The 22,944-nt window shown below is 48.5% G+C and overlaps 1 protein-coding gene across 2 annotated transcripts in view; it reads left to right on the top strand.

Moving 5' to 3' along the window:
* The first annotated feature begins 14,924 nt into the window (after positions 1-14,924).
* NRG1 (neuregulin 1) overlaps positions 14,925-22,944 on the top strand; it is a 1,782,260-nt gene continuing 1,774,240 nt past the window's right edge. For both annotated transcript variants that reach the window (XM_086961809.1, XM_086961808.1), the window contains exon 1: positions 14,925-15,517. In XM_086961809.1, the coding sequence (XP_086817935.1) occupies positions 15,403-15,517 (115 nt within the window). In that variant the 5' untranslated portion in view covers positions 14,925-15,402. The remainder of the gene's footprint in view (positions 15,518-22,944) is intronic.

Raw genomic sequence — 22,944 nt, forward strand, 5'->3', positions numbered from 1 at the left:
AAGAACCCTGAAAGTCAGTGGCCACTGATAGGTTCCTTTGATGAAAATAAAATAAAAACATTGGAAATAGCGCTCCAGAAAAATAAGACCACGCCCACTATGCTCGATAGTATAGGCATGTGGCGCAAAGAAACGGAACAACGAAAGAAAAGGGAAGAAGCAAAAATAGGGAAAGAATTACGAAAGGCAGCCCACCTAGCCGCTAAGCAATTAGAAGAAGAAATAAAAGAAAGAAAAGAAGCTGCACAAAACCAAGAATCAGGGTCGACAGGTCAATGTCCTGTTAGGACCCCCTCTGCACTCTACCCTGAATTGCCCTCCAAACAACGGGCGAACGATGAGTTACTGCTAGGTCCCCCAATCATCTACATGCCCCCTCCATATGCCCCCTGCCGACAAAGCTTTCAAGCTCCGATTGCGAGCGAAAGTGACCTTAGTGCTAGTGCACCAGCCCTCACGGCCTCTGCACCAGCCACATTAACAACATCGTCAGACGACCCCGAGGCTAGTAAAAAACCACCAGCCAGACCAAATAGGTTGAGCAAAGATGAGCGGGATGGGATCGACAAAATAGCAAAGACATTAGTAGAACGAAGGGAGAGCGAAGATTACACAATGAGCGTATATAATTCACATGCCGACAGCCACAGACGGCATTTCATCTTGCGATTCAGCTACCACACCCTGAACGCATATGAAGATAGGTATCGAAGTAAGGGTCCCGCTAAACTAACAACACTGTATAGGAAGATTGATGTTGGGGATGGGACTGAATGTGAGGCGACGGAGCTCTTCATGCAGATGCTTGAGGTCTTCCGCCACCTCACGGAACAAAAACCAGAAACCAAGGTTACAGTCCCTGAAACAACCTCAGTAGCAGTAGCCAACACCATGATGCCCATCAGAGAAGCGGCCCCGTACTGGATCCCGCCACGGGGCCAGGGAACAAGCGATGATATTAATAATGAAAATGCAAAAGGGAGGGTTGTGTACAATTGGGTTTACCAACCATGGGACCGACAAGATATCCTAACCTTTAAGCAAACTCTGCCCGATTTAAGAAAGAACCCGACAGCATTTTATACCGAATTAGGCACAGCCTTGGGTTCGACAATAATGACTTTAGCAGACATTGACTTGTTCTTTGGGTTATGCCTGCCAGCTGACGTGTGGAAGCAAATCCGGAAGGCTGACCACACGGATCTGTTTGGACATACCTGGGACCAACTCGGTAAACTAGATAGACAACGGGAGCCTGGAAGGAAACCAGTAAAAGACATACTGGAACTCCCAGACAAACTAGTCCAGAAATTAAAGACACTGATCCCAGAAAGAAAGGTAGATTGGTCGATAGTCACGGCCTGTCGACAGAAACCGCAGGAAGATGTGTCAGAATACTTCTCCCGTTTCGAGACAGTGTTCTCCGACTACAGTGGCCAAGACATGACCACCGCAACCGGACAGCACCTGTTTGTACAAAATTACGTAAAAGGCCTAACACAAGAAGTCTCCCAAAAGCTGCAGACGAGCGAGAGTAGTTGGGGGGCCTCCAAACCCGCAGCTATCCTTCAGATGGCTCAGTATTACGAGCACCAAAAGAATGAGAATGATAGGGCGTCCGAGAAAAAGAAGAAAGATTTAAAAGAAAGGGTAATGATAGCCCAGATACAAGGTATAACGGTAGGACGAGAACACCAAAGGGGGAACTACCAATCAACCACCCCCAGAGATGTACCTTCTAAAGATCACACCCCAGCACCCCACACTGGACGTAGAGACATTAGCAATGACCAATGCGCCTTCTGCAAAGGGTTCGGCCATTGGAAATCCCAGTGTCCGGTTCTGCTAGAGATGAATAGAAATAGGGATTCCAGGGATGTGGCAGGTGGTCCGAGGAATAGAGTACAGGGACGAGGGCACCCCAACGACACCAACAATGACAGATCAGGGAGGCTGAACACATTTGACCGTCCCCGACAGAACCAATATCAGCTGTCCGAAGGTGAAAATACCCCCGACTTTGCATAGGACTGTCAGGGGCAAGGGAGGGATCCAGTCGAGCTCTGTGTTGACCAGCAAGGTCCTTATGTCACCGCTAAGGTCCTGGGTACAGAGTCTCCATTCTTGGTAGACACTGGGGCGACACGTAGTGTGTTATCAAAACGACTGATTCCAAGGGCACCCTTGTCTGGCTCACACATAACGTCGATAGGTTTCGATGGAACGCCCTCCACTAACCCCCTGTCCGTACCTATTACCTTTGACCTAGAAAACAACACCACTGACGCGACATTTCTGCTCTCCTCCAACTCCCCTGACGCCATTATGGGCATTGACTTACTGAAACATTTTCGAGCTACCATTAGGTGTTCCCCAGATGGAATACGAGTCATCCTGTACGACAACCCAGATTTGCCCCGATCCCGTCCCCCACGACACATGTGCTCCATAACTGACGCTGACATGTCCTTGCTTGACACCTTGCCTCCGTACCTATGGGCCAAAAATGACTCTGATGTGGGGCGAATGATGATTGATCCTATTCACATAACTGTACGACAGGACGCTATGCTCCCGAAACTCCCACAATATCGGATATCCCCAGAGGGTGAGAAGGCACTGGTTGCGATCATTCAGTCTCTGGTAGATGCAGGAGTGGTTGAAGAGGTGGTTAGCAACGTCTGCAACAGCCCAATCCTACCTATTGTTAAGAAGCAAGGTGAAGGAGATGAGAAAGCGTACCGCTTCATCATCGATTTGCGAGAGATTAACAAAGTGGTTGTACCCCAATATCCTGTAGTCTCCGATATCACCACCATTCTGACCCTCATCCCGTCCACTGCCACCACCTTCACTGTTATCGACCTTAAGAACGCGTTTTTCTCTATCCCTATTCATCCAGACAGCCGTTATCTCTTCGGCTTCACTTTAAAATCCCGCTCGTACCGATTTTGTAGAGCTCCCCAGGGGTACACTGAAAGTCCCAGCATTTACAGCCATTCCCTCAAAAGACAGCTGGATGCCTTCCAGCTACCAGAGGGAGTGGTGTTGATCCAATATGTCGATGATATCCTTTTGGCGGCCGACACCACCCCGCTTGCAACGACAGCCACCGTCCAACTCCTACACTTTCTTGCAGAAAATGGCCATAAAGTCTCCAAAAAGAAGTTACAGTTCTGCCAGCCACAAGTGACTTACCTAGGCCATCTCCTGTCCAAAGAAGGGAGGAAACTTACACCCGACCGAATCCAAACCATCCTAGACACCCCCATCCCAAAAACACAAAAGCAGGTCCGCTCTTTGGTTGGCCTAACCTCTTTTTGCAGACAGTGGTTGCCTAATTACAGCCTCATTGTGAAACCATTACTTGCCCTGCTGACCAAAGATGTCCCCTCCCCGCTTCCTTGGACCGCTGAGTGTCAGGCCTCCTTTAAGGAATTACGGGATGCACTCTGCTCAGCCCCCGTCCTCGGAACGCCAGATTACTCCAAACCCTTCTCCCTCTTCACCCACGAAAGGGAGGGATGCGCATTGTCTGTCCTAACTCAATCGATTGGTCCTAAGCAGCGCCCTTGTGCCTACTTCTCCGCCACTCTTGATCCTGTAGCCAGAGCTTTGCCTGCCTGCCTTCGAGCAGTAGCTGCCGCTGCTGTCTCTATACGTCAGAGCGAGGGAATCGTACTTTCCAACTCCCTCACCGTGCTAGTACCCCATGCTGTCGACACCCTCCTGAACCAAACCAAGACTCAACACCGGACTAGCGCACGACTGACAGGGTACGAACTGACGCTACTTGCACCCCACATCACACTAAAGAGATGCACAACTCTGAATCCTGCCACATTGTTGCCCCTGCCTGAAAATGACCCCGACACTCCTCCCATCCACGACTGTGTGACCCTCACGGACGAACAAACTAGGAGTAGGGTTGACCTCCGAGACACTGCTTTTACTGACCCCGATGGAGAGCTATGGGTAGACGGCTCATGCATCAAACTCCCAGATGGCACCACTTCAGCTGCCTATGCAGTAACGACAGCCCGAACAGTAGTTGAAACAGCCTGCATCGCACAACGATCTGCCCAGGCAGCAGAGCTGATAGCCCTCACCCGAGCATGCATCATAGCCGCAGGGACCACCGCGAACGTATATACGGACAGCCAGTATGCCTTCGGAGTGGTCCACCATTTTGGGCTCCTGTGGAGGGAGAGGGGATTCCTGACGTCCCACGGCACCCCAATCCTCCACGGAGATCTAGTTTCCGCTCTGATTGAAGCAGTTCTCCTCCCAAAACGATTAGCGGTGATCAAATGTCAGGCACACAAAAGGGTAACAGACTTAGTCGGACAAGGGAATGCATTGGCCGACATCACTGCACGAACCACAGCTGAGAATAGGACGGCAACACGCATGTACGTGACCAGGTCACAAGCAGAGAGATGGACTGACGCAAGGGAAATGATCAGAGACATCCAGTCGGCCAGCACCCCTCACGAACTGACTAAGTGGGCAGGGGTGGGTTTGAAGGACGAAGAGGGCTGCTGGCGAACAAAAGATGCAAACAGATGGTTGCTACCCGACTCATACCTGATCCCCATACTGACAATGGCTCATTCCCCCGCACACATAGGATCCGCACCCATGATCGAACTCATTTCCAAAGTCTGGCACACCGACAAAATCCCCGACTCAGCCAGACGTCTAGTCCAACAATGTCTTATCTGTCTGCAACACAACCCCGGGAAAGGAACTGTGGTACCCCGGGGAGGGTTTGGGACCCCCAATCACCCCTTTGAGGTCCTTCAGATGGACTACATCCAGCTAGAGAGATGCCAAAGCTTGAAGTATGTACTAGTCATCGTATGTGCCTTCAGCAAATGGGTAGAGGCCTATCCAACCCGTGACAACACTGCCATGACTACCGCCAAAGTACTACTGAAGGAATTCTTCCCTCGCTATGGCCTTTGTCGAATTTTATGGAGCGACAATGGCCCCCACTTCATAGCTGAGGTTATCCAACTAATCCTAAAGGGATTGGGGGTGAAGCAAAGGTTTCATGCGGTCTTCCACCCCCAATCCGCCGGTCTGGTGGAACGCCATAATGCCACTCTGAAGCTGAAATTGTCAAAAATAGTGGCCACCACTGGACTTAATTGGCCGGATGCCCTCCCACTGGCCTTGTTATCGATGCGCTCCACTCCCACCAAGCACCATTTGACCCCCTACGAGGTCGTGTTTGGGCGACCGATGAATCTCTGGACTGCTCCCAAACCGACCTCCATTCATGACGTCCCAGACGTCCTACTATCTGATTATTTGTGCAAGTTAACTAAAACGTTGTCTGTCATTCATCAACAGGTGCAGCAGGCCATCCCCGATGCTTCCAGGGGCCCCGGCCACGACATCCAACCGAGAGATTTCGTCCTAGTGCGAAATTTCCAGCGAACCAAGAGTCTGGAACCTCGGTGGACGGGCCCCTGGCAAGTGCTGATTACCACCCGAACGGCGCTTCGAGTGGAGGGGAAGAAGCACTGGCTGCACGCGCATCATTGCCGGAAGGTCTCTGCGAACCTGGCCATGACAGAAGGTGTCAGCACCCAAGAAGAGCTCCTGAGCAAAGATCGACCGATATTGGACTGTTATCCCGATACTGAGGCACTCGAACTTGCAAAATTCTCTGATCCCACTGTGCCATCCAGAGAAGGGTATTTCCTGCGTCGAAAGGAGGGAGTTTCGGCTAAGTAGGCCACGGACTAAGTTAAATCTCAGAACGGTGACCTAAACACAATCAAGGGTTACCGGGAGAGAAGCTAAACGAAGTCTGTGGTTCTGCCCACTACCGAGCCCCCTTGAAGGTGATGGAAGCGCCAGATAAGAAGGTGATGGAAGCGCCAGAAAAGAAGATGATGGAAGCAACAGGAAATACCCAGTATAGAAATCCAAAGACTGACAACTTGCACAAATCAAAGACAATCGCACTCTTCATTGTCTTCCTCTTCTGCCTCCTCCTCATGACCTCCTTCTGGATTCTGGAGGAAAGCACACCGGCTCATGAGGCACTGCTACCTACTGCACAACCGACACCCCTGAAAGAGCATCACCTAATCTCTCTGTCGCCTCAGCTCCGAGAAAGACGCAGGGAATTTTGGAACAATTCCTTCGTGCAACTGTTGCACCAACACAACCTCGCTGCAAATGCTACGAACTGTTGGATCTGCGGGTTGCTCCCGCATACCACTGGACACTCCATCCCCTTCATCCCTTCACCTTTCTCAGTTCACGGCTCTTGCCTCGCCTGGTTGATCCTCATGCAAGAGAGCCACAAGGACAACGCCACTTCCAGCCAGACAGTGTCGCACTTCTACTCTGGGTTCTGGCTGAACAAAACCGGAAAGACTTCTGCTCCCCTGTGTCCTGCGCTCACAGGCGCCACCTTCCTTAAAGACATTCCAGCCAAAGAACGTGTTGAAGTACAGGTACTCCACAATCCAGCTAGGTCCACCTTCTCTCATCTGCAAAAACAAACCACCGCCACTCTGACTGTGGCTCTGTCTGTTATCAATGTCACCGGTCTTGTGTGCCTGGAAGGCCGGGGAACGCAACTAGTGGGTCACAGTTCCTGCCGAATCACCAGAACATTGGACTCAGTTGACCCCCCTTCCTTTGTTGCTTCTCCGAATATGTACTTTGTGTGTGGCACCAAAGCTTACACCTGGCTCCCGAAAGGTTGGAAGGGTACCTGCTACATTGCCTTCGTTCTTCCACCCACATATATAGCCCCTGCCAACCATCACCGGCAGAGGCGTGCAGATGACATTGGACAAGCCAACTCCACCAGAGCACAGTTCCTAGATGCAGCTAAGGGACTTGTTCCTCTGTGGGGCCCCATGGCAAACAGCCGCGCTATCCGACACCTGACCCAGGCAGTAGAAACAACGATCAACATCACGGCTGGCATCCTCGCCAACAACACGGCGGAACTTCAGGCGGTCCGCCTTGTGACCCTTCAAAACCGCCTTGTCCTAGACGTGGTCCTAGCCGACCGAGGAGGAGCATGCCGCATCATCGGATCCAGCTGCTGCACATACGTGCCAGATAACTCGCCTTCAGTCTACAAAGCCATTGAACACCTCCACAGACTTTCCTCGGAGGTTCACCAAGAGCAGGAAGGATGGTCGCTTGGGAGCTGGTTTTGGGACACTTTGAGGAACTGGGGTTGGAAGTTGTTTTCCTTCGTGCTGATACCTGTTGTGATATTATGTGGGTGTTGCTTAGGTATCCAATGTCTGCCATCTTTGTGCGGCCTTGTCTCCAACTGTATGTGCCCAAAGACTTTGGACTTCCGAAATGAGCACATGAGTCCCCTCTATGAAGTAGAAATACGTGGCCTTATGGGGATAAATCCAAACTGACAAGTTGGCGAGACATGTTAAAAGGGAGGACTGTGGAATTTTAGTTTACGAACTGAACATCATCTGCGCCAGCTTGTCACCCATGTACAACGTGCACGATCGCCATTTTAGGCATCATGGTCTCCCTGTCCACGATCGATCGCCAGCGCGCCCCTCTGACCCAGCAAGCATCCTCCGCGCACCCTGGCTCCCCCTCCCTCCCCCTCATGAGCTGCATGACCCTGTCCTTGGGAGTCACACCAGCGCCTGACCAGCACCTCCTCTCTTCCTATGAATGCCCCTCTGTTGGTAAACCTTCCCTCCGCACTCAATTGTCCACGCGGCATGAATACCACTCCATTGATGACCCCTTACCCCGTGTCCGACTGACCACACAGGTCCGAGGCCATCGCCTAAACCAGGAGATACCATTTACTGCCCCTCATTGTATGGAGCCACCCCTCTTCAAAGGACACGCTGTTGATCAGGGCCTCCCCACCCCCTGGGATATGATCAGGCGCACACATCCTAAGACTTGGCGAAACACTCAGCTGCGTGATGACCCCCTCCTCTTATCAGCGGGTTGAGGACCTCTATTGTAAAGGTATATGGGGGTGGGATTGACACGAGGATTACAGAGATGTCTTTTCCTTTATGTCACAATGTTCTGATTGTAATAAAGAAAGGTCACATGCCATAAACCAGTGTATAAGAGGCCAGGCCTCAGAGAGGCTGTTAGAGCACCTCGAGACGATACCTTGTTGTCCGATCTGATGTGTTCTGCTCCGTCGGAATAAAACTTCTGTTTCCTGCCTTCTGGTCTCCGGCGCCTGCCTCATTGCTTGGTAATTTGAATGGTACAAGGGCGGTTAGCGCCGGGCAAATCTTGAGAAAGGTCCCAGCCCTACCTTTTTCCACACAGTCCTGGAGCCGGTATGTCAAAGCTCCCCTCTTCATCTGGCAACTGAGTGCGCAGGGCTCGGCTGTCTATTGAACCCCCAGGCTCATTACTCACTTTTGGCTGCTCTTCGTGCTTGGAATCGTAATGCCCCTCCAAGCCTGTAGCTGCTCGAACTCCGCTCCCTCCCGGAGCAACAACAGGCAATGACCCGGCCGGCTTCCCTGCTTCAGGTCTTTCAGGTTGCCTAGCAACCCCAGCTCCAGCTCCGGCTCCCGCTCCGACATCCGCGCCGAAGACGCCGGCATCAGCCCCTGCTCCTGCACCGGTATCGGGGCCCGAGAGGACGCCAGTTTTGTTCCCAGGTTTCCCACTGCCATTTGTCACTGGTACGTTTGCAAAACTTTCTGAAACTGAGGGCTGGCGCAGCGTGTTTTCTTTCGTTTTGAACTTGGCGGCATTCCCCGGCTCTTTCAGTGGAGCCGCGTTGTCCAGTCTAGTTCTTTTAACGGTTGATTTCTTGATGCTAGATGCACTCTTCTGAGCGGTAGTTAATGGAACTTTCGGGTCAATTTTAATTTTCTCTTTGATTGTCTGGCCTCTTGTAGCGTCTGTTTTTGTAGTTTTACCACCTTTGCCGTCCTTAACATCGTTACCGCGCTGCAACCGAGGAGGCATCCTGAACCAGGATCTTAAAAACAGCCTGGTAGTTTCTGTTAGTCTCTTCCTGATGTGCCAAACTGCTAGTTTTATAAAACTGCTGCGTTCTCTGAAGGTAAATGTAGCATTGGTATCGCTCTGACAAGGCACGAAGTAACCGAAGGCAACACTCTTCAGGCGAGGCTCCACCATTGAGCCATCAAGAACGGGCAGTGGGGAGTAGTGGAAGATGCGACTTACTCACTGCATCCCTCAGCGGCCATCTTGCCCTCGAGACTGACCATGTTCCCTCGAGACTGGTGGCAGCATAATTCCTAGAGAGAAAGACAGGTCCTATGATAATAGAAACCTGACAAAGATTGCGCCCCCCTACAAGGAAGGGGATGACATCCACAAATGGATGGCTGCTCTGGAGAGAGCCTGCATGGTACAGCAGGTTCCCCAAGATCAGTGGGCTGCAATTTGATGGTACTCCTTTTCTCAGAAAGGGAGGGATAGGCTCCTCACAGTTAGACCTGAGGATGCCAAAAACTACTCTGTCCTGAAGAGTGCTCTTATTGAAGGGTTTGGCCTAATCACTGAGCAATACAGGTTGTTGTTCAGAGATACCCAAAAAGCTCAGACTCAGGACTGGACTGATTTTGTTGATTGTGCCACTAAGGCTCTGGGGGGTTGGCTGCAGGGAAGTAAAGTCTCAGACTATACAGGATTGTACAATCTTATAATGAGAGAGCAGACCCTTAATAACTGTCAGAACCAGCTGTTGCATCAATACCTTATTGACTCTGATCTGACCTCTCCCCAAGAATTGGGAAAGAAGGCGGACAAATGGGTCAGAACAAGGATTAAGCAGAAACCCCAGAACCATGGTGGTGACCAGAAGAAAACAGACCAGAAGGGTGGGGATAAGAAAGATAAAGAAAAAGACCAGAAGTCTTCTTCAGGCCCACAAAATTCTAATAAGGAGGGTGGTTCCCAAAATGGTAACAAGAAGAAGAAGAATGATGGCCCAAAGAAACCTTGGTTTAATACTTGTAAGTCCACTTCCCACTGGGGGAGTGAATGCACCAAGAAAAATCCAGTTCCAACCACTGCAGCTCCTAAAGCACCTGCACACCCTAGTACAGTCAGCAGTGGTGGTACACAACCTAAGGGTATAGTAGGGTTGACCCTGGGTACTGAGATAGAGTCTGGCTTAGTCAGAATCCCAACTCAGGCAGTTCTGCTCTATGATCTATGACCTTGCTCTTCCCCTAAAATCTCCCCTGATCACTTCTCCCCTGTTTCTCCACCTTGCTGGAGCTTTGATCACTAGCGCTGGGATGCCCTAGGGTAGCTACGCGCTCTATAAATCCCAATCAAAATCAATCAAAATCAAATCAAAATCATGATGTGGACATGGCAATGCCCACTACTATGGGTCCCAGTAACTTGGGCAAGTATAGACAGACGCCATTAATTAATGAGAAACTGGCTCAGGCCTACAGGGACACATGTGCCAGTGTCACTATGGTGACACCTAACTTTGTGGACCCTGGACAAATTGTACTAGGTGAGAATTACCTAGTGACCAATGCAAGCAATGCCACTACTACACATAGTGTGGCTGTTGTAAACTTCTCCTGGGGAGGGGTAACTGGCCTCAAGAAAGTTGTTGTGAGTGCAGACCTGCCAGTAGACTGTTTGTTGGGCAATGATCTAGAGAACTCAGTTTGGTCAGAGGTGAAGTACAGGACTCATGCAGAAATGCTAGGGATATCAGCACATGTCATTGCTGTAACCAGAAATCAGGCAAAGAAGTGCCTACCAGAACCTGTGGTGGATCTTGAAACTATAGACCAACCACAATCCAAGAGAAGGAGCAAGAGGGTTAAGGCTGTGCCTTCCCATGTGCCCCAGGTTGAGGATCAGACTTCACAGGAGGCTGATTCTGCAGTCCAAGAGGAGTGTCTCTGAAGAACTTGAACCTGATCAGGTTGAGTTTCTGGGGACAGGGGGACTGTGCAGCCCACGAGTGACCCTCGAAGCTGTACACCGGGGTTTGAGAAGCCCTAACCCTGAGCCACTCTTGCACCGAAGCTCACCCCTCTACACTCGACGAGTGCTGCGTGGGGCCCTTCTGCTTTCTTTGGCTCGACGCGTTGGCCCGGTCACTTGCCAGCTGGCTTGTGGCCCCTGTGCAGGCGAAAACCTAAAACCGACTTGCGATTCTGGTTACTCCAGACTTGCACCAGCTCCTCTGAAAAGGAGCCCCCGCTCTGACCCTCCTGGTCCGAGTGAGAAGCAATCTTCCAGTCCTGCGTTGATTGCTCTTGCCAAGTGTTGTTGACTCCGATCTTGAAGCCGACAGCGCCGACGGTGAGAGCCTGCATGGGACAGCTCGTGACCCGCTCCTGGATGTCGCAGATGCCCCAGAGCCCACGTGGCAGCGGAGAGAAGCTCCTCGACAACCATCTGATTGCGCCCGACATTGCCTGGTTCCGTCCTGGTTCCACCCTGGTCACTGCTGAGTGACCCAGACTCTGTCCCCTCTGCTTTCAGGTACTCTACAACTCTGATCCACCCTTGGATCACACCGGACACTTCTCCTTCACATCGCCTGCAGCATCTTCAGCTTCAAGCACCAAGAACCTGCGTGCCGAAACCCGACGCCACTTCGACCCTATGCACCCGCTTCCTGTGGGTGAGGTAACATTGCAACGCCGGTGTTCCCACACTGGTACACATCTCTAGGGTCTGTGTCTAAAGTTTTGTCCATCTAAGTTCAGCGGAAGTATCCTTAAACTCTATTTGTGTAACTTTTACGCACCGTTGACTTTACATTGGTGCATGCGTGTGCTTTAAGCGCTGCACCCGAATCCCACGGGCTTTTCCCGACTTCAGCATTGCTTGTCCCGACTGCTTCCAGCGATTCCCTAGGCCCTAGGCCTAACCACTGTTCGATTGGTATCTCTTATACCACTTTCTTAATATATGGTTTGAGTGGCCACCCGCCCTCATCCATAATTGTGCAACTTTGTATGTTATACTGTGCTTTTGATTTAACGCTTGTGCCCCTTTACTCATAAAGAGTACTGGGGATTATTTTAGTAATAAACACATATATTTTTATAATATATACTTGTGTGGTGTCCTTTCATTTGATATTACAGGATTGTGATTGGTAAAACAGCTCGCTTAACACGACCTCTTGAGTTTAGCCTTTAAGGCTGCTTAGTCTATGCTACCATTAAGATAGCTTGTCTATAAGGTTGACTTACAACCAGACACCATAAGGGATAGTTTGGACTGATACAAGGTGGTTCCAGAATTGGAAACATCATATATCAGGCCAACTTCTAACAGCGGTGCCCTCAGGTCGCGGTGTGAGCAGCAGCTCAGTGGCGTCACAAATGGTGTTGTCGGTGAGACCAGGGTAGCGGTGTGAGATGAAGGCGGTGCTTGTCACGGTGCTAGCAGGTCACGGTGAAGCAGCGGCATCGTTGTCGCTGAAGCACTGTCGTCGGCTGACAACTGGAGTCGATGGTACCGGTGTCATTAGGCCATGGCTGCAGTGTGGTATGAGGGTGGTGCGTTGTGTAACTTTACGAGCGGTGCCCTCGAACCATGGTGCAAGCAGCGGCGTCGAGTCCGGCATAGAGCGGCTTCGTCGGGGATAACAAGGCGTCATCGTGAAGCGAGGTGATGCGGAGTGCGGTGCCCACAGGCCGCGGTGCGAGCAGCGGCTTGGTGGCGGCGTCAGCAGGCGTCGTCGGTGAGACCAAGGTCGCGTTGCGGCATTGCGGCGGTGCCCTCTGCGGTGCCTTCAGGACACGGCGGTGGCGTCGTAGAAGGCTTCAGGCTTGAAGTCTCTGCTGTTCTTGAGACTTCTTGAACGGGGACAAGCTCTACCTCAAGCCCTTGGAGATACTCAGCACAAGTAGAGAAAGTTCAGTCCAGTCCTTTCACTGCCCAAGGCAGAAGCAGCAGCTGCAGGCTAACCCAACAAAGCAACAACACAGCAAAGGGGCAGTACTCCTCCTGGCAGCTCTTCCAGATCTTCTTGGCAGGTTACTTGATTCCAGTGAGTTCTCTGAAGTCTTTTCTATCCCTGAGATTTCCAACAGGAGGCAAGCTTTACTTCAAGCCCTTGGAGAAAACAGAAAGATGATGAAAGCACAGTCCAGTCCTTTCCCTGCTCAAGACAGAAGCAACCACTGCAGGCCAACCCCTCAACACGCAGCAAAGGGGCAGTACTCCTCCTCCAGCTTTCCCGGTCCTTCTTCCTGGCAGGTTCCTTAGTTCAGAAGTAATCTAAATCTCTGGGGTCTGGGCCCCAATATTTATACCACACAATCCTTTGTCCTCTGAAGGCAGAGGGGCCTGTATCTAGTTCAAACCAGTTTGGGGTGCATTCTGCCAGTGTGAACCTTCTTCCTTTGTCAGTGTGGGGCAGGGTCATCAGACGCACCACAGGAGGTGGAGCCAGAATTGTGGACAGCGAGCCCAGCTCTATTCAGACCCAGGTGCGACTCTTCACACCCATCTATGTGTAGATGTGTCTATTCAGCCCTCTACTGACTCACCCGGTTTCCTGGGGTCTCCCCAAGCCCCTGTCACTCACAACCCAGACTGCTAATACACAAACTAGCAGAGGCAGGCTGGATGGTTAGGTCAGAAAATACCTACTTTCTAAAAGTGGTATTTTCAAAACACAGAATCTTAAAATCAACTTCACTAAAATATGTTTTTTTTATCATTCTGAGTTCAGCCATACTAAACTCAAATTTCCACCATGTTCACTGAGTCAGTTAGGATTATAGGATGTTATAATCAAACTGCCCACTCTAGCCTATGGGGAACAGGTAGCCGTGCAATAGTGAAAACTGAAGTAGGCTATAATTCACTATCATGACAGGCCATACACACCAGGGCATGTCCTACCTTTCACATACAATGCACCCTGCATATGGGGGTACCTTGGGCCTACCTTAGGGGCGACTCACATGTAGAAAAGGGAAGGTTCAGGGACTTGCAAGTGTGTGCACATGCCAGGCTCAACAGCACAAGCACCAATTAGCTTACCTTCACTGAGTATCAGTACTCTCCTTAGCAGTGGATAAGTGCCGGTACTCTGATCAGTAAAAATAAGAAGTGCCGATACTCAGTACAGGTGAGTGCCGGCCCATTTAAAGCACTGACTATTTGCCAACATGAAGTCTCAAAGAATGAATCTGTGTCTTGCGCACTACATCAGAAAAGCTAATTGAATCCCCTACTCACAAGTACGTTTGATTTGGCGCTTATTATATCCCTGTCTCCACTAATGCATGTGCCCCCCCCCAAGGATGAGGAGAGTTGCCCCCCTGGCCTATTTGAGCTGCTGGTTTGGCGCTTATGATATCCCTGTCTCCACTAATGCATGTTGCCCCCCCCCCAAGGATGAGGAGAGTTGCCCCCCTGGCCTATTTGAGCTGCTGGAAGGGCTGGAGTAATGAAGAAACATACATTGGATTACAATATGGCGTGTGCCTCCTCTAAGATGTAGATCCTCAAACATCAAAATGATAGTGGGTGCCATAAACAGGGGGTTCTAAATTTTGAAAGGAGGCTTTCTCTTGCCCCTTCTGAATGCCCCCCTCCCACCCCCCAAGTTTTAGTCTAGTTGCGACCCTTTCTTTTTTCCTCCACAACCCTACAAACTCCTTTTCATATTATTTCACTCGAGCAGGTTCTGTTTCATCCCTTCTGTCTCCATACCGGTTAAAGTCCAGTTAAAAAATACAGATTAAGTAAAGTGTTTAAGATGGTTATCCCATTTAGATCAAAAAGGAATAACGTTTTTTTGGAGGGTCACAAAGTTCTGAAAAGCGGGTGATTCTATTTAAGTCAACGGAGGCATTTTGTTGTCAAGGGAGGAACAGAGCCCGGGAATCCTTAGTATGAGCACCATCTGGCGAAAATGTAGGGGCATTGCAGGCCAGATTACCCGGATGGGAGGAAGAGGGCGGGTAAAGCATAACGAAGAACGTGCCCTGAGCCTCTGACTCCACCCGGTGTGATGGTAATCTTTCCACCTCTGTGTGTGCGGCCGAAAAAAAGGAGGGCGGAGAGGAAAGAGCAACCTGGCAGAATTAAGGACCGGGGGTGGCGAGAGTTTAGAAAAAGTCCCACGAGGCCGATGGCTGAGAGAGAAAGTCTTGTACGGCACATTGGAGGGAGGCTGTAGGCAGAGCCAGAAAAAAAGGGCGGCCGCTTCAAGCCTACGCAGGTGGTGCCCCCGATTTCTCCAAATCAACCACAGGGCAAGAGACTTATTCAACTTTGGAGCTTCATTTTAGCAGCTGCACGACACACAGATTCAGGTGGAATTTTACAGGCGCGCATTTTTTTTTGCGCAGCAGACGTTAGGGTAAGTGAGTCGTCTACCACCCGGGGCAGAGAAAAGCCAGGGGCGCTTCCAATAATTCCACGATGTCCGAGAATGGTGAGAAAGACAAGAAGGAGCGTAAACCCAAAAAGAATAAAGGAGGCAAGGACAGGAAGGAGGGAAAGCAGCCTCCGAACGAAGGCGCTGCGCCCAAGCCAGGTAAGCCAACGCTGCTGCTGCTGCTGCTTACTGTGCTTCCCTTCTCTCCTGCTCTTGATCGCCCCCTCCGGCCCCTATGCGCAGCTCAGGTGTGCTTCCGCCCCTCTCCCAGGGAGTTGTGTAAATCGCTCACTTCCCAGCTTTCCCGGAGGGGTGTGACGTGTTGTGGGCCACTGCTCTCGGATCGTCTATTCTGTGAGAGAAGAGCTGAGAGTAGGGAGGACGCTGAACTGTCCGCTATGCCCTTCGCTGCACGCGCCTCCCCGGTCTTCAGCCACGCTGATCTCCCTGGCTGAACTCCCAACCAGACAGCAGATGTCCGTACCCGCTCTTTGTAGGCGTGCGTGCAGATTCCTCGTGCACAGCCTGAGCAATTTGAAGTCGTAGTCAGCACTAAGCAACAGATACTAACTACGAAGGCCGGGAGTCTATCCCTGCACCCCGTTTCAGTTTTTAACTTCAGACACCCACCATTGTATTATAGCAAAAGTGTGGGCAGTGTTAAGGAACAAACAACAATACAGTTTTTTTTAAAAGTCCTCTGATGTCCCTAGCCTGCTGTCACCGTTCCAGTTGGCGTGTCACAGTTTTCCTTGTAGTAATAGAGCCCCAGAGGTACCCAGCATCCCGATTGTTGGCGCTCTAATAGGCGCGTGGAGCTGCCTTGCTTCGACGTACCATCTCTTTAAGTGCGTCGCAGGACTAGAAAACATCGTTTTGTGTTTGCTCCCTAGTCTAGCACTGTCCTATCACATTCGACACTGGTGTAAAATCAGATTAGGAGCTGTCGTCCATACAAAACTGTGTTTAATTACTTTTTGGAATTGTTTTAGCCAGAACATGATGAATGCATTTTTTATGTGGATTGTACTTTTTCTGCAATGTGGGTTCTTTTTGAGAGGGGGTGCCAAATGGGTATGGAAGGAACTGTTGTCATCTTTTCAACCCGAGGTGAAACATTATTTTCTATCAAATACAATAATGAACTAATGCTAAGAAAAGTAATATAACTGGTTGGTTCCTTACGTGGGAATTTAATGGAATTGATTTTATTACATGTGATTATGGTATGCACACTAGTTTTGTATATTTTTGGTTGCTTTAATTAGAATATTGGTTGAATAGAAATCAAACCCGAAAGACATTTAAATTGAATTAAAACTGTAAACGATATTCATTAGCTTACTGCGTTCAAACACGTGCTGTAAGAAGATGCACAAAGGGATAAATAACCCTTCACTTATGATATACAGAGTTCTCTTACTTCCACTCCTTAATTCAAGAAAGTGCAAACCTAAAAGTATTTCCAAATTAAAAAAGGAGCCAATTTACTTTATTCCAAAATACATAGGGGCATATTATCAAGAAACAGCGTTAAAATTATCTCCGCTGTAGCAGCAGAAAACTGCAGCTAAAGCGGCGATAATGGGCTTGAAAATATGCCCTTGAGAATTTCAATAGAAGTCCATGTTGTGGTATTAACATGGGCTTCTATTGGAATTCTCAAGGGCATATTATCAAGAACGGGGATAAAATGATCGCCGCACCAGCGGCAGGAAACTGCCGCTAAAGCTGCGATAATGGGCTTGATAATATGTCCTTGTGAATTCCCATAGCAGCCCAAGTTCTGGTGTTAACCTGGGCTGCTATGGGACCTCACAAGGGCATATTATCAAGCCCATTATCGCCGCTTTAGTGGCAGTTTCCTGCCGCTAAAGCGGCGATAATTTTATCGCCTTTCTTGATAATATGCCACCTGTGCGAAGGCCTTTCCTCTGACACTTACCCTCATCTAATCTAGCTTGCCACCATCCACTGGTGTGGCACTCATATCTGTTCGTGTATATGAAAAATAAAACATGGGACCCTAGTTACCCGCAAACACAATACACACCATTTCTTTGAGAGCTAGTTTTTCTTTCTCAAAGAAGTTGGCGTGAGGTAAACTGGGCATTTCAGAGGCTCTCTAACGACAATGCATTTAATATCCTATGTTTTGTGCATAACTCTCGACCCATTCACACATGCTGAAGCAAGGCATTTCTGAAATTATGTTTTGTGTTAATATGATGTAACGCAAGTTTGTCACCTGCAACAAGCATGCAGCTTTAAATACACATTTTGAGAATGCAAAGTCTACTTTTATTTTTATCACCACCCCCTTTTGTAACGAAATAAAAAAGTTAGAATATTTGTTTGAATGGCTAAAATATCCTGAGGGTCTGAGTAATTTGAAATTATAGTAACGTTTGTACAGTGTATAGCCTATGGTGAGTCTATTATTCTACACTGCTGTGACATAAGAACGTTTTGAAGTTACAGTTCAGCACACCACTAGGGCACTAGGGTCCATTACCTCATTTTTGTTTAACATCTCACACTGCATCGTATATTCCTGTAAACGTAAATCTCTGTTTATACTGAATCTGTCAGTATGTACCTATGTCCTTCTGTATTCCCCAAGCAAATGTAAAACGTATCCTACTATCATGTAAAATGGTTATCCGTTGAAGTTTATATCTCTTTGATCGACCATGTTCCTCAGCATAATGTAAACGTTATTCCTCGTGCAAAGTATTCTGCAATCCTGTCTTGCAAAACTTTGCACCAACAGAAATAGCCAAAATAATTTGAAACGATATTTGAGATTGCTCCTAAGCTATCCTGGAAGGATCGACTGTAGTGCTTAAGGTTTAGCAATAGAGGACCACAGGGTTTTAACATCTCTGGTAAGGATAGGCAGCAGCAATGACCTGGAAGGGGTCTCAATACGGTCCATACCGACTACAACCATGTGCATTGGTGACTCCTAAATATTGTGGTCTGGCGGGATCGACAGTGGGACTTCCAGTAAAGGCATGCATAAAAGTACCCACCTTCGCATTTTTTTGTTGATAATAAACTTTATTGATTTTTAAGAGAGTACAAACAACACCACAGCATTTTTGACCAATAGTCTGTGGCACTTCAGAGTGTGCTTGCTTGCATTGATTTCACACAGGTAAGCATATCAGTCCCTATCCTGAGCGCATAAACAGTACAGCTGTATAGACAGGTAAATATCAGTTCTATTAATTCTAACTGGTTTGTCCATTTGCCCCAGACCATTTTATGTTTGGTTGGGCATCCCTGGGCCTCAAATAAGGGTTTTTCCTGTGCGGCACACCAATCTACGCCCTGGTGCCATTTGGTTATACTTCACAGGGGTGTGTGTAGACTGTGCCCATGTCGCTGCAATGTCACGTTTGGCTGCCATGGTGGCTGTCCCAAGGAACAGTTTGTCAACTCAGGATCCATCTAGGCTGTCCATTACTGCCAGGATGAGGCGTAGGGGGTCATGGGTAACCTGCCAACTTAGGCTGTGTGTGTGAGCTCGGACTCTATTGCTTCCCATTATGGGGCAAGGTGGGGGCAGGACCAGACCATATGATAAAAATCAGCCGGTTCCTGACTGCAGCACGTGCAGTTCGGAGAAGGACGTAAACCCGCCCTGTAAAGGCGCTCTGGGGTGAGGTAGGCAGTGTGTAGGTAGTATAATTTGATTAGGTGGAGTTCAGCTGAACTTGTGAGGGTTTTGGGCGTTACTCCAGTCCACCTCCTCCAGGGGGCCCAGCCATCCCTCTTACCGGGTCCTGAGTGAATTAAGCGTTGTCGGTCCGTTATTGATAAGGGTGCGATATATCCAGGATACCTCACCCTTCCTCATCATGATCTGAGTCTCTAGTGGACTGAACTCGGGGAGTGTTGTGCCTGTTGGGATGTGTGTGCCGAGGGCATGATGCATTGCAGGTATTTGTAGAATTGTGAGGCAAGGAGGCTGTAACACCCCTGCAGGGGGAACAGTGTTTCACCTGCTGACAGTCCCCTGGAAGTAGTTCGGATGAACTACTTCCTGGTGCTGTTGGCGCCTGGTCGCGGGGCGGCGAAAAGCGTGTTAATGACTAGACCTCGCTGCTGCTGCAGGTGAAGAAAGACTGCTCTCTGACTGACTTCGCTGAATCACCTCGCTGGTGCAGGTGAAGAAAGACTCCCTCTATGATTCACTTTCAAGAAAGTGGAAAACGGTACCGCTCTTTGTATATAATGCTAAGGGGGTGTGTATAGAGAATAACGAGTATGTTCGCCAAAACGTATGTGTTTATAAAGCAGAGAAAAAGCAATCACACAAAAAAGGCTAAGGGGGTACGTATGAAGAATAACCAGTATGTTCTTCAAGACTAATATATTTCTAAAGTAGAAAAAAAGGCATCGACCAGAGCATACTCTGGAGTCATAATAGAAGTGGTTCACGAGGTGTTGGGAGAATCATGAAAAGATAAAATGAGAACCACTGTCCCTAAAAGTTGGCGTGTCCATGAGTATTCACAAAATTGTCACCACTGTTGAAAGGTCGAAATAGGGAGGTAAAGAAGAGGAAAATTATTTTCTCTCCAATGGGCGTCATATGATAGGTGTCCATGTAGCCAAGGACAGTGTAGGAGGACAGTGTAGGACCAGACTTCAGAGGGTCTCTCCAATTGCCACTTTATTGTGATAGAAGGGCAGATGATTGAAATCCATGGAGTCACTATATTGCCGGTACAGGTTGGCATTCATACAAGGTTATTGTGCCAGTGTGGTGACTCCCAGGCCCTTTCCGCCCTGGATCGAGTCATCTGACCGAACAAGGCACGCCAAGGACTCTATTGCCAATGCAAATAGGAGGGGTGAGAGGGGACAGCCTTGTCTTGTGCCTCTTTGAATAAGGAATGCCTCACACAGGGCTCCATTGATGAGCACTGGGGTTAGAGTAGAGGACCTGAACGAAGCGCCTGCATTGTTGACCAGGCCCATCTTCGTCAAAACGTCCTCCGGGTAGAGCGAGTCGACTGTTTGGAAAGCATTTTCAAAATCGACAAGGAGGAGTGCTAGGTAGGGGGAAAGTATGTGACGGCGCACAAGAGCCAGATGGAGGCGTCTCAGACAGTGTCTGGTGCTGTGCTCTGGCATGAAGCCACACTGGTCCAGGTGGAATAGTTTAAGGAATGGACGCAGGAGTTGTGCCAGGATGGTGGCTTATATCTTGACCACCAGGATCGCAGCTTATGTGTTGATCTCGGTGTTGATTCGCGAGATCAGGTGGTAGTCCGTGCAGGTGGTTGGGTTTTGGGAATAACCGTAATGGTTGCCACATACGTTTCGGGGAGGGGGCCCTACCTTTGCAACATGTTGATATAGAGCAGGGAGATGGGGTACCAGTAAGTCTCAGTAAGCAGCATAGTATATCTGCAGTAAACCGTCTGGCCCCGGTGTTTTCCCAGCCTTTAGCGAGGAGATTGCACCTTAGCATTTTTTACCAGAGTCTGATAAGGAACAGTACACATTGGAAAGGAAAGAAATCCAATTAATTGGCCTGTTTTTGCTAGTGTTTTTACCATGCCATGTGGTCTGCTAATAGGTTACTCACCCTTTCTCCGTCCCCAGGTGAGCTCATTTTGTTTTCTACTAGTGGACTAACTGATTAATGCAAACCTGGTATTTGTCCCGCCTTGTGGTGATGTAGGTCTGCACTCTGTCCCCACTAGATGACCTTATTTTCAACGTTTGAGATTGCTTCACACCTTGCCTGTGGGGTACTTTAATGTGCCAAGAGGTCAGTTAGGTTTTTGTAACAAGATTGTATCTCACTGTATTTAATACCTTCGACTCGTTTACTTTTATTTTAAACATGGTGTGTTTTAGAAAGTTCCTTACGATGTGCTTAGGGTCCGGTCATGTTTTTTACTAGCACAATGTGAATCAGTCGTATACAGTTAATTCCCAGGTCTTTTGGAATAGATATCCACAGGTCTAGTAGATCCTGCTTTTGAAAACATTAGTATTAAGCATTGTCACATACAATAAGGACTTGTGTATGTGTCTTACAACATATATTTTGATGGAAGAATTACTGCCCATAATTTGTGAGCAAACGAGTAATAGAGATCATCAATGCGTTCTACAACCAGCTGGTTTGCCGCTTAAAGCTAGTAAAGCAGCGTTTGTCAAACTAAATCCCTTCTGCTCCCAGTAATTGATAATTGCTCTATGAAAAGGTTGTCTTTGCTAAATTATGCATCTATTTTTTAAACGTGCATTAAAGTCTGAAATCAAGAGGGCAGGTATTTCTTTTAGGTTTAAATGACATTAAGCCAGGCATGGTGACTCAGTAGATTTATGCATGCACTGCAGGGATATGTTTAACCTAACGGTGACTGGTTCAAACCCCAACAGGTTCACTCAGCTCTTCATTCCGTAGTTGATAAAATGAATATAGTTGTGATGGGTTACATCAAGATACCCTTCTGGGTGATATGTATTTTTGTTGCTCTGATCTGCTGTTCTCTTACTGTCCACAGGCACTTTTAAATCAGTCATTTTATTGTAGGTAATATGGTGATACTCACCCAGTCCACCAGTTACTGCAACCATGCCTTTGTAATCATTTTCAATGCATACTAAAAGAGTCTTTCAAAGTATTAAAAAAATGCAACAGAAATGTCGACCTCTTCGTGTTGCTGTCACCATTTTGTAACAATATTCCAAAAGCATTTTGAAGTGGTCGGCACACTGACATGTGTGCATCTTAGTTCATACTTGGACATGTTTGCAACCATCTGCCCAAGTGCACTGTGGTGTTTGCAGTATTTAGTATTCATTTCACACACATTTATAACGTTAGTGCTATTAAATGCGCGTGCAACAAGGTAGCAGCAGCGAAATAACTGCTTTATCCAGATGAGTCGCACCAATGACAAAACACGTTTCAGTAACTGATCAGCTTATGCATCCCAGATGAAAACATAAAGGGATGCTCTCAAAATTATTTTTGTTTCTGTGTAGGGGGAGGCTTGCGAGAGCCTACCACTGCTCCAGACAGACTTCCAGAATGAGCAAAACACTTTGCAGTGCCCCTGTCCTTTTTTTACGGACCTTATTTGTCATAGTGATAGGACTCTGTGTACTGTGATGCTCTAATTTAGTGCCATAGTCGGTGTGGTCAATCCCCATTGCGTTATTTAACTTTACATTAAGACCATTGCAGGTTGGCGTGGAAGTTAAGTGTCCTAAGTGGGCTTTAGTTAGTATTTACACTACCCATATATATCAACCAAATATATGGCCCTGTAGCTCAGCGTTGTTTTAGCTGCACTGTAGTGGCACAGCTAGGAAAATTGCCATAGCTAATATATATAAATAAGGGTTTCTCTACGATTAAAGTCATCCCTAAACTGTGCTTTGTAAGCGCACAGGTCTGGGTGCTTAATATATATATAAAAATTGGGCCATATTCAGGGCCACAGGGGTTATGTGGCACCGTAGCATCACATTATGTTGGAATATTGACTAAATTATGTGGCAAGAAAAGGCAAATCGTGGAGCATAATATGGCACATCTTTTGACAGCA

The sequence above is a fragment of the Lissotriton vulgaris genome, chromosome 3_1 (genome assembly GCF_964263255.1).
Source record: "Lissotriton vulgaris chromosome 3_1, aLisVul1.2, whole genome shotgun sequence".
Lineage (NCBI taxonomy): Eukaryota > Metazoa > Chordata > Amphibia > Caudata > Salamandridae > Lissotriton > Lissotriton vulgaris.